Raw genomic sequence first — 12707 nt, 5'->3', positions numbered from 1 at the left:
CTGGTTTAGTCAGGTTTACAGTGTATATTCATTGTCTGGTTTAGACAGGTTCACAGTGTATTCAATGTCTGGTTTAGACAGGTCTATTGTGTATTCAGTATTCTGTTTAGATAAATTCTGCTGTAATTATATATCATTTAAACAAAACAGAAAGTATTTCGGTGAAAATCCTACTTCTAAAAAAAAGTTCAAATATCATAGTGAGCATTCGAGGAGCATTTAATCCTATACACCCTGAGGGGTTTGCAGATGTATCATTATTAAGAAGAAATTTTGTACACTAATCAGATACCTTTACAACATAGATATCAACCTCTTACTCTTTTTATTATGACTTTCATGCCATGAAAACAATGCCCATCTGTCAATAACCAAGGTATAACCTAAACTCACAGACCAAGTTACAAGTAGTTACCTGTTTAAATCCAGCAAGTTCAGTGACTAGTTTAGGGAAAAGATCTCTATAACCAGAGAGAAGGACAAACTTTATCCCATCTATACTGTAGTTCTTGTCTATCATCTTCTCATAAATTGTTTCCACACACTAAAAGACACAAAAGTTGCATCAATGTAAAAAGTAAATTGTTTGCAAATTACACTACCTACACTGATAGTGTAACAAGAAGAGCTCTTCATTATAAAAAAAAAAACTTTAAAATAGACACAAAAATGTTTCATGGAAACCAATAACTATCAACAACTGTTTTTTTAACATTCCCAATACAATATGTTATTTGTACATTGAACCCTTTTAGTTGTTATTAAAGTTTGGTAATGGATGGGGCAACTGAAGGGTAATGAAAAAACTACATAACTAATAAACTCCAGGCAACAGGCAAAAAGCTCAAATGGCAATATCAAGGTAAAAACCAGAAAGGTTGAAACCACTGTATTGGATCCGACTTGGTACAGGCAATCGAAATTTTGGGGTTTTAAAGCATGCTTAACCTCCCACTTCCATTAGGGTTAATTATTTAGTCATATTTAAAAGGTTAATACAAATTAAAATATGAATATATCATCTTGAACTTTGTGGAGAAGATATGTCAAGTACAATTCAAATAATTAAATACAAGTAAAAAGCACAGAAGACTTTATGAAAATCAATCATCTTTAATCTTTTTGTGAGAAACAGAATATTTCTTGAATATTGGAACTTAACTTTTTTTAGGCAGCATATGCGACATATTTTTGTTTATAAATTTGGCCCAAAAGCCTGTCTCCGAAGTGATGATGGTGCACTAAGAAGTCAGAAGAATTTACAAGATTATGCAGTTTCCATCCTCAAAACCTTGTAACAAGGTAATGTGAAAATGGCTATACAGCACTTAAATGCTATAAAATATATAAATATAAATATATAAAATATATAATACCTTCTTTTTAATGATATGACTATCACAGAAACTTTTATATGTTGTTACCACCAGTGACACTGTCTTCTCATCCTTTGTTTCTACCATAGAGCAAAAAACCATCACCCAAACATTGTCTGCAGGATCACTGTAAACAGAAAATAATATATTCATATGAAAACTAGATCAACAAGACATTATCTGCAGGAACACTAGAAGTAGAATATGATTTATTCAATAAAAAACTTAACAACAAAGATATTGACTCTAGGAAAATTGTGATAAGCATAAGATTGATTTATCAAGGGTATTCTAAATTTTTATTCTTCTTTATAAATTCTTAAACTATGAATTACCCTATCTGTCCATCTCTACTGATTTTTGAATGTACAAAAGTGATAATAATTAACTTCGGTCAAATCTACTCTGACATGTTGTAAAATAGTTGAATAACAATATTACCATTTTACTTTATATCGCTTGTCTTTCTATTCCACGTAACTTAATTGTTGCTGTGTACTGCATTTCTTAGATTGAAATGGGCGACTGACCTGATGTTCTGTATTTAGTCGTAACATAATTAGATTTACCTGCTGCTAGCAGATTTCAAAGGTGGCCACAGCTGTAGTAAATCACACAAAGACTTGTAATGTTTGAACTCTGAACTTTTAGTGAGTAACCCTGACAACAAGTCTTGTCTGGACTGGTCTGTACTGATATTAGATTCCTTCAACTAGAAAATATTTCAAACAAAATATAATTTAGATTTGTTTTGGTCATGACTAGTGTCATCTTTTAAAACCTGATAATTACTTTGAAGGTTAACTACAGATTAAGGAGTATTATTTTTGTCACATTTCAAGTTTAATAAAATAACATTGTAAACTTAAATATTATTTTATAGATAGCAGTGTCTTATCAAGTAATCCCAGTGTAATAAATTTCGATAATTCACATTGTGAAATAAATTAGGTAATTTCACTCTTGTGCTTGCCCCTGCCAAAAGTCACAATTTTGATATCAATCCGCCAATCACAGAATTAAAAACTCTTTTGCAAATATCGATAAATTATGAAGAAATCTATATAATAAATAGAATAATCATTTGGGTATCGGGAATAACCAAAATATTATCACTCCTGCCAAGAAGGCTTGAGGATTTAACTCTTGGGCGGAACAAGTTCTGCACACTTTTCAAATCTAGGCGTTCTTCGGCACTCATGATAATACTTTGGTTATTCACTCTTTCCAATTAATTATCCTATTATTCTTAAGCATTCCAAGTGTAAAAATTGTCGATATTTCACAATGTAAAATAAATTCTGTAGTAACACTCTCAGGCTTTCTCCTGCCAAAATGTCACAACACCAAATATAAATCCAATGTTCACAAAAATTGAAATTCAAGTTAAAAATAGCAATGAATAATAGAGAAAATCTGTATAATAAATAGGATAATCAATTAGTTATCATGAATAACCAAAATATTATCAATCGTGCCAAGAACACAGTAAGATTTAACTCGCGCACAGAACAAGTTAATTCTAGGCATTCTATGGCACTCGTGATCATATTTCGGTTATCCACTCTTTCCAATTAATTATCTTATTACTACTGATGAATCTACTGACATATTTAAGGTATAAAAGACGCACATTCACCATTCATTATTACATACCTCAATATCAGACCAGGTTGCTTTGACAACAGCCTCAGTTCTATACAATGTCAACAGGACTAAATCTTCATCACTTAACTTGAAGCTCTGTAAATAAACAATTTGTTGAATAAGTTAATCAATTAAAAGAATGCATGAGATAAAACAAACCACATTTTAAAGGACATTTCAGTGCTAAAAACCTATGAGTTTTATAGCTGAAAGGTTAACAAAATTCACTCAACTTTTATGTTTAGTTTGTATGTTGGGGTTTAACGTATGAGCAGCAATATTTCAGCTATATTCAGACGACGAACAAGAAATTGATAATAAATGAACATGAAATGATGATGAAATGAAAAAGGGATGGGATACAAGGACAATGGGGTCGACAACGTTTGATTGCCACTGGAAATAGGGAGAGGTGGGTATGGTTGGGCAATTTAGCCTCCTGTGGCGGAGCCCTATGGTTCCTACTCCGAGAGAATACCACATTAGGGTTCTTTAACATGTGAGGAACATGGCATCTTTCCCAACACGGTGCACCACTATGGTTTGCGGTCAGGTTTTCCATATTATAGCCTGACAACCCAGCATGTAACACACCAGGGGTACCCCATTCCACCACCTGGGGCACACATCCCAGTTGCTCTGTGGGCAGAGCGCCCTAGCCCCCGGCTAGGGTTCTGAGCACTATTTAGACGCCTTTTACGACAAGCTTAGTGCTGCTGCAGGCCTATTCTTTTAACACCCGGACCTGCACAGGGATAAACTTTTATGAGATTTCCTAGTGGATTAAATGCCTGTTTATAAGTCAACAAAGCCAATTCACTCAAAAAACTAATAAAAGTCTGAAGGATTTTTATGTTTGTGAGCAACTTCAAGTGCCGGTTTAAGCACCAATAAATTCCTATAAAGATCTTTTTATTCCTTATAATTCTACACAATATTAAATATTAAGTGGCTGTGAAAAGTAGTTGCAGAGAAAACTGTAATAAAAATGTGACAGATGAATAGACAGACAGTCACCAAGATCACTATATACCTTCTGCAAAGGGAGCATATAAAAACTTCAAGTTATATGGCTAGGAAGCCTTTTTGACCAATCATATGAATGTATGCCCTAACATGCTGGTCATATGAGGATAATTTCTTTGTATTGGATTCTTATCTTACTTTTTCAACAATATGAAGGACATCCAATCTTGGTTTAACAGCCAGAGAATCATCAGAACAAAATGGTCTCAGTAAAGTCATTATATCTTCTGATGTCACAAGTTCACCTCTATGGAAATGCAGAAAAAATAATAACAATAATAATAAAAAACAGAAAAAGAAAGAAACTAGAATATAACTACCACTACACTTTTAAAATGACATCATGTACTGTATCCAGGCCTAACTGTGTTTCTCATTTTCTTTTAGCCCACTTTTGACTTATACATAATTGTGAAAAAGTAAATATTTTATTACACATATGAGTTGATAACACAGGTCACTCAACTGGTTTCTGAGATAATAAAGCCTTAATATAGGTGATTTTCTACAACATTATAAATGAATTTTGTGGTGAATTTTCACTGTTATGCTAACTATTAAAAAAAACTTGTCTACAATTTTTTTAATATTTGTATAAAGATCACTTGTCTGACATTCTTTCATATTCCAAAAAGAAACTGAGGGCCACCAAACGTTTTTTCGTGTAATATGAAAAAAAAACTAAAATATCTATTACATTTCTATAAAGCATTTTCCTGCCAATTATATACCCTTAAAAGAATACATACTCTAATGTCAGAGGTTCTTTTTAAATAATTTAAAGATAACTTTTTGGCATCATTTAAAACACTATTCACTCATTGAAAATACATACTTCTGTGTGATTTTGTAAGATGACAGACAAGAATGATCCTTGTAATCGATATGATCTTCCATAATACATACTTCTGTATGATTTTGGAAGACGACAGACAAGAATGCTCCTTTTAATCGATATGATTTTCCTGAATGCATACTTGCAACATATTATTAAAAGTACTGATTAAGTAAATGTACTTACAACTTTAAATCATAATAAACAATGGAAAAATGGTTATTTAAAAAATAGAAGGTATTAATCATTTTAATATCAATATTCCTCTTACCCTTGATTCTGGTGTTCCTCTACATTAAGTACAATCCTTTCTAGTTTAGAGAGGACCTCTTTCTCATTTGTGTTATCACTACCTCTAAAAAATCCATTTATAATATTATCAATATATACACAATTTCTCATTACAATGACAGAGTTAAATTTACAAAATTTGTGAGATAGCTTTCAGTGAAAAAATGGCAGAAAATATCTTAAAAAGGCATTACTTAATTCTACACAACCAAATCACTGAAGTGAAAATACACACGAAATTGGAATGCAGATTCCTATGAATGCTCAAGTTTCTATTATACTTTATATATTAAAAAATATGAAAACTTATAATAAACCTTTATTAACAGTAAAAATCATTTGTTTTAATACTTCATCAGATGCAACAATTACCTTAGCAACTTAATCATGTGACCAACTGCTTCCTGTACAACAGTTTTTGGTGTCCACGATGACACAGTAAATACTTCCATCATGTCTTCCACCAACTCAACAGTATACCCTGATTCTACCATCTCACAATACAGCCCCTGTAACTGTGAATAAAATCAACAAGAAATAGACTCATGTTTAACAATACAGCCCCTTGTAACTTTGAATAAAATCAACAAGAAATAGGCTAATGTTTATGAGTGATCACTTGTGCTTAGAATGCTTCAAGATTTAACTTGTGTATTAAACAAATTTGCACACTCTTTAATTCTTGGCGTTTTTTGGAAATCAAGATCATAATTCGGTAATTAACTCTTTCCAATTAATTATGCTATTATTCTTAGAGTTTTTGGTCAAATATAAAAATCTGAATATTAACTGTACACAGTACGTTTTTAGAAGTTGAACAAAATCTATGTAAAACACATTTTTACATAAGTAATGAGAAATGACATAAATGCTGACAATTAATACATGACAAAAACTATATAATCCTTTTAAATGCATTATGAAAGTACAAAATTAATTAGTTGAAATTGCATTAATTCATGCTTTCCATTAAAGTATCAAAGTTTCTATGGTAATTTTACATTAAAATTTTTAGGAAATGAATTTGTAGTTCAAATAAATCATGAAAATCGTCAAAATTGGTAGGTCAAGAATAACAATATTTTCCACATTAAGCAGTCTTGAATATTCTTAGAACATATTACTACCTTGATAACATCAGATTTTTCTATTTCAGGAGTCCAGAGATGTCCTCTGACAAAAAGCTATCAACACTGAGGCATTCAATACTAGAATTTTCACAAACCAACATGAGCACCTACATATATGGTTAATATTCCCAAACACTTACAACAGATTTATCTCCCTTTGAAAGATCAAATCTAGCAGCAAACTTCACCAACACTTCATCTCCAGACATTTTTAAGGACTGGAAATTATCACGGCTTAAAGCTTCTAAATGACTCAGATATCCCTGCAGTATTTTACTAGCATTCTCCCAACTGATGCTGCTTCTACAAATATAGCACTTACAATTTTTTACCAATTAAAGAAAAAAGAAACACCCTGACATTCTGTTTAAGTTGTAATTTCGTAGATACAAAATTCTGTGTTTTTTTGTTGTAAAAAAACAGGGGAATTAATTTTTGCATAATGTAGTTTTTGTGATCCTGCAATATCCAATAAATATGCATAAGAAGAAACAATGATAATTTTAGGAGTAATGACTGGCAAGTTTTTACAAAGGAACATATGTTAATGGTTTTTGAAAAATAATATTATTGAAAGCCGTTGCTCTCCAACATATTGGTTGAAAAATTCCCATGAAGTACTATTGGTACAGTGACAAGAATCATTACTTTATAGAAACCGAAAGTGTGGTTTTATCGTTTTCGAAATTTTGAAAAAAAATAAGAAATCAAGCCAATACATTTTTGAATAACAGATTATAAAGTATACCCAGCATCATCCACTTTCTTCTTCTTGCCTCCTTGTTGTTTAGTATATTTCAAACTTCTTCTGACTATCTCCTGTCTACAATCTACTTCTAGCTGTAAAAGTATATAGATGGCCATTGGAAGGGTACTTAATACTTAAATATTACATGTACTAATTAAAAAGTTGTGGATTTTATGCAAGTTGTTAAAAATTGTATAGAAAATAAACCCTAAGTCAAAACAGAACCTCATACAGGCCTATGGTCCATCCAGACAATTAACTATAAAAGGTGTTGTCCTCAGAAAATATCTTAAAATTTAACTATGAATCAAATGTTTTGAAAACAAATAATTATTTTGCAAGAATGTGGCTATTAGTATGAGTTAATGCAAACTGAATCTTTTTAAAGGAAAAATTCTAAAAATACCACTCACTAATCTTAAAATTCCTGAAAACGTTCAAAGAATGAACAATTTAATTAGAATTGTCTAAAAACAATACCTACATTATGATTATGAAATCTTGTTTTCACTTAGAAAATGTGATTATCAACTACTGTTGTAGAAAGACTCAAGTATTAAAATATATATTTAATTCCTTAGTCTAGGTCTTACCTTAGTCCTTGCCTGTTCTGTGAAAATCACCTCATCAATAAACTTGACAACATCAGAAGCCAGTAATTTATTGAGTGAATCACCACAACTTTCATATCTATGTACCCACGCAGACTAAAACATAAAACATATTTGAATAACAAATTTCAGTTCAATCTAAAGTACCACAAAACATTAGAAATTTCTCAAGATGTTTTTGATAGAGTGAAATCTGCATACTATGACTGGATATACCTTGGGACTGAATAACCAAATAAGATTTATTTAAGTACTTCTCTGTCTAAGACTCAGGAAAAATGTATACAAGGTGTGGCACATGAGGAAAAAAACATATGCAGAGATTTTATTGCATTTCGAAGTATTATTACCTTATAATCTCCAGACAAAAACCATAAGTTTGCCATTTTAAGATATTGATAAGTCAAATTTAGTTGAAATGCACTATGAAACAATGGCAAGAAAATTTTCCCGTACTTTTTCCCTATATGCAAGTAAAAAAATATCTATGTCACAGATGCTTCAGGATAAATTTGAATAACTTTTCTGTTATTAACTAGATGTGTCAAATATATTTGAGGCAAAAAAGTCCAAATTGAGAAAAACAATGTGCCACCCATTGCTTGACTCTTACACAGAATGGTACTTTAATTTTATGTTATCGGGCAATAAGTGAGTTTCATTTAGAGCATCTCAGCTTGTACTTATATCATTGTTTCATAAAGCAGTAAAACTAAAATTTACAAATTTCTATCAATCTAAATTATACACACAAATAACTTTTCTATGAGAGATATTTGTACTGGTAAAATATCAGAAAACTTCACAACAGCTCCGTAACAGCAACTACTCCAATGTACAATGAAATATTGATTCCACAAACATCCCAGTTCTGAAAGTATTTTTAAAATGAACTGAACTTAAGTATTTCTTACTGTGGTTTCTGGAACTTTCTTTCCTTCCAATGACCAGAACTGTCTAATGGTCCATGCACAGTACACTACACTGGAGTGTAAAAATCCACCACTCTACAAATTAAGTAAAATATGTAGCCTTTTTTGGGGTGCATCACATTTTTCAGATTTTGCATGATTCTTACAAAGACAGCTACTTAAAACAGAAATTTAATGAGAGAATCAACAAGATGTTGCAAACTATGTCATGCTAAGAATACTTTGGTTAAATTAAGTCATATGGTAGACATGAAGGAGATAAGCCAGGAATCTGGAAAGGATAGACAAGGTACATCTAAGCACTCCCTCCAATAAAAGCTGAGAAATCTGTTACAGAAAAGTGTAACAAAGGGACAGACAGACTGACAGATAGACAAGGTGTTTGCAATATAGCCCCAACATATATGGCAATGCTTTGCCAATGACATGAAACGGCCATTTTAATAAAAGAAATTTAACAAATATTTTCCCAATCAGTTATCAAACTTGTTTTGGACAGACCAGTTTATAAAAGATTTCTCACTTTTCTGTTGATCAATAAATACAATTTAAAAATATTTACCCCATCAGGAATCTTATTAGCTAGTTTAGCTACAGATATGACATTATTCTGTGTAAGGACAGGTACTATATGTCTGGCTGGGTTCTTCCCTTCCATCAACTGTTTATAGTTCAGACCTGTAACATACATTATACATGAATGTAGTAACAATGACCTGTGAACTCTTATGAAAAAGAAAAACATTCATTTTTTAAGTCTGAGATTATACCGTTATAAAAAATATCAATGTTATTATGTGTTTAAGCAATATTTGATTAAAAAAACAATCAACTTGCTTCAATGACATTTGCATATGCACTAAAATACATATTTAAATAACAGGTATGATACACTAAGTTTTAAAAAAAAATTTCTGCTGCACCTGTTGTCAATTAAAAAAAAAAGAAGAAGAATGGCATTAAGAGAGTGTAACACTTCTAACCTTCAGCAACTCCTTTTATTTTCTTCAGTAGTTTCAGATGACTATCTGCAGTAATTCCTCCATGGTCAGCCTCCCCTACTCCTGTCAGTAGCGTAAAGTAATAGATCAAAGTCATGTGATCAGTGCCGTCAAGGTAAGGGTATACATAGGTCCTCATTCTTTCAGCAAACTGCTCTGGTCGTGATACAAGTGTGGGCAGTATTTTCTTGGCTTTAACCCTTTCTTCAATGTCCTCGACTGATAATCTAGTAAAGAATAACAAACCATGGAAGTTTAAAGGTTACATGTGTTTAGTGAATTGTGTGAACAGTGAGATAACCATATTGTCTATAACCAGAAGTAGCTGCTTATATAGAAGTCTTCATCCAAAATTTCAAGGTGTTAATTTGTTCCTTGTTATATAATATTGTGTAATGGTATGGCTGGATAAGCCGATCTTGTAGAACTATTTTAAATAGGTTTCTTTTTTTCACATTTCTTATCAGACGTTGTCTTAACTTGACTAACCCACTATTGAAGAGGTATTCTAGATGTCTTTTGAAACGGCTGCATTGGTCATTTTCATAGAACTATTCTAAATGAGTTTCCTTTTTTTCACATTTCTTATTAGAGGATGTTACAACTTGACTTACCCACTTTCAAAAAGGTATTCTAGATGACTCATATAAAGCTCCCACAATGGAATATCATATCTGTTGGCAAGGTTACAGGCCACAGTGTACATCTCTTCATTAGTAGTCCTACAATTGATACATACAAAAAGTATTCAGTATTTTTTATTGATGGAAGTATTTCATCATATGCTTCCTGTTTTCAAATGAAAAGTTGATTATAATTTTCAATTGGCCAAAAAAAAAAAACTATCATAAATAATTTAAACAAAAATCATATATAAACATAACTTCTTTTTTTTAACAAACTTCATTCAAATTGATATATACTAACAGCATATAAAATAATGTGACAGAAACAAGTATTGGACAAAAGACAGATTGCTGAAAAGCAGGAAGAGGACAAAAAGGTAATACACTTACAGTTACATGGTAGAATTAAAAGAAAACTTACATAGTAAGACCTAATATTGTTTCCTTTTTGTATTCAGGGTCTAGAGAAAATCTATGAACATCAACACCTGAAAAAAATGAACCAGACTGGTAACTATGTGCAAGATTTGGATCCCACAATGATAGGACAATTTTTATACAAATTATAGTCAAGTCCAGATTCATACTGATGATTCTCTATTGCAAAGAACATACTGTATTGAAACAAGCTGTAAAAACACATATTTTGGAATATATTTTTTGTTCTAAGCAATTCCTACCAAACATTTCTACATATTCCTTCAACATTGTTGTGCAGAGTATCAAATCAGGATATAGTTAATACATACCACTTCCAATTCTGATTAATGTCCTGGCTTGAATATAGTCTTCAAAAGCTTCATAACATTGTTTCAACTTTTCTACAAGGTCAAGGACATCTTGGGGCCATCCAAGGTTGTCTCTATTAGTGACAAAGTGCACGACCTTCTGGATAAGTTTGACAGGGTCATGCCAATACAAAGGACTAGGTTCCGGTAGTGCAGTAGGTTTAACTGAGGCGTAAATTTGTAAAGCATAGTAATACAGGGCAAGCTGTTGGGTGATGGCAGTCTGTGGGAAGGATTCAAAGATATCTTCAACTTTACATGTCTAGAAAGAAAGAAATAACATGAGACATTGCTTTTCAAATATCTTAAGTGCTTCATACTTTAACTAACGGTACCCAGAGATTGATATCACTCCGTTTCTGTAGAAAAAACAACAATAAAGTAAAAAAAAAAAACATCTGTAATGGCTAATTCATGATATAACAATTCATGTTGTTCTTACTATTCTAAAATATTTCATGATAGAATAAACCATTTAACAGAATTTGAAATTATACTTTATCTTTGGCTTCGAATTAATATATGTCACAAACAGTTAACACATTGTACTTGTAAACAATGAAACAAAACTCAAATATTATTAACCAACAGTTTTTTTTTATTACAAGGAATGGTTGTCCAGTTTTCTGTCTACAAAAAAAATAACCTGGATCACATGGTGCACACTAAATAATTGGCAGGTTATTTTCAAGTGTGCACCACAGATAAAGGACTTAGAAGCTCCTGTTTCAGTTCTTTCTCTTACCTTTCATTAACATACTTACAGGAGGTAAGGCTAATAGGTAAGCCAATCCAAGTGAGCTATCTACTGGTAGTTTGTTCTTGGCAAGTTCCAGTAAAACTAAAATACATAAAACAAGAAAAATGTATACTAATAGAATATTTCTCTAACCAAATAAATTAAAAACAACCTGTAAAAATTCGGTATGACCATTGTGTTGTTGCGTGAAGTGAGCTAGGAAGACTAGAGACAGACTTTATACCTCACAATGAAGGGAACGAAGCAAAGATTGAATAGATGTACGTCACAACATAGTCATGAATTCCCGGCATTCAATTAGGTTCTTTGATTGAATTTCCTTTTAATTCAATTGATTTATTTTATTGTCGGGTACAAGGTACAATGTCTGTTTCCAGTCTGTGCAACTCACTTCATGCAACAACACAATGGTCATACTGAATTTAAATGATCTAGTCACATTTTCTGGGCTGCATTTTTTAGAATCTATTTCAAGCATAATTAGTACAGATGAGTTACATTTGATCATGATTCCTGGAAATAATGATTTCAAATCTTGATTTAACAGGTAACATAGAACAGCCAACCTAAACAAAGGAGAATACTAAATATAAAGAATGACCTGTCCAGAGAAAGTTTCTTGGAAAACGAAGATTTTACCTTCTCCTTCAAAAACAGATATATAAAATACAGTAAGCAGACTGAGAAACCTTCAATTCACAAATGCAACTTGCCTTTAGTTGAAGACATTCAATACAAGTACTCTCCTCTGAGAAGCCTCCCATTTAGTTATCTCACCTACCTTCTGTAAGAAGCTTCTGTTTCAGTTCACCTCCTATAGAGGATTAAGAAGCCTCTCTTTCAGTTTTCTCCCTTACCTTTTGTAGAGCACTGAGAAGGTCTCCTCCAGTTCTCTCCCTCACCTTTTGAAGACAACTGAGAATCCTCTCCTTTGGT

The 12707-nt window shown here is 31.8% G+C and overlaps 1 protein-coding gene across 1 annotated transcript in view; it reads right to left on the bottom strand.

Moving 5' to 3' along the window:
- LOC148621422 (NBAS subunit of NRZ tethering complex-like) overlaps positions 1-12707 on the bottom strand; it is a 52029-nt gene that overhangs the window by 965 nt on the left and 38357 nt on the right. Inside the window, exons 42-58 of the mRNA XM_088575776.1 lie at positions 11776-11852; positions 10973-11273; positions 10645-10711; positions 10212-10319; positions 9580-9824; positions 9159-9274; positions 8579-8671; positions 7647-7760; positions 7054-7145; positions 6446-6608; positions 5548-5690; positions 5156-5239; positions 4188-4296; positions 3033-3119; positions 1946-2088; positions 1377-1503; positions 416-544 (exon numbers count right to left, since the gene is read on the bottom strand). Coding sequence (XP_088431902.1) covers positions 416-544; positions 1377-1503; positions 1946-2088; positions 3033-3119; positions 4188-4296; positions 5156-5239; positions 5548-5690; positions 6446-6608; positions 7054-7145; positions 7647-7760; positions 8579-8671; positions 9159-9274; positions 9580-9824; positions 10212-10319; positions 10645-10711; positions 10973-11273; positions 11776-11852 — 2198 coding nt within the window. The remainder of the gene's footprint in view (positions 1-415; positions 545-1376; positions 1504-1945; positions 2089-3032; positions 3120-4187; positions 4297-5155; positions 5240-5547; positions 5691-6445; positions 6609-7053; positions 7146-7646; positions 7761-8578; positions 8672-9158; positions 9275-9579; positions 9825-10211; positions 10320-10644; positions 10712-10972; positions 11274-11775; positions 11853-12707) is intronic.

This window comes from Perna viridis, chromosome 3, assembly GCF_037379345.1.
Source record: "Perna viridis isolate PV_CMFRI_1.1 ecotype Kerala chromosome 3, ASM3737934v1, whole genome shotgun sequence".
In the NCBI taxonomy this organism is placed as follows: Eukaryota; Metazoa; Mollusca; class Bivalvia; order Mytilida; family Mytilidae; genus Perna; species Perna viridis.
Note: the sequence above shows the minus strand (reverse complement) of the source record. Positions and strands in the feature narration are given on the sequence as shown.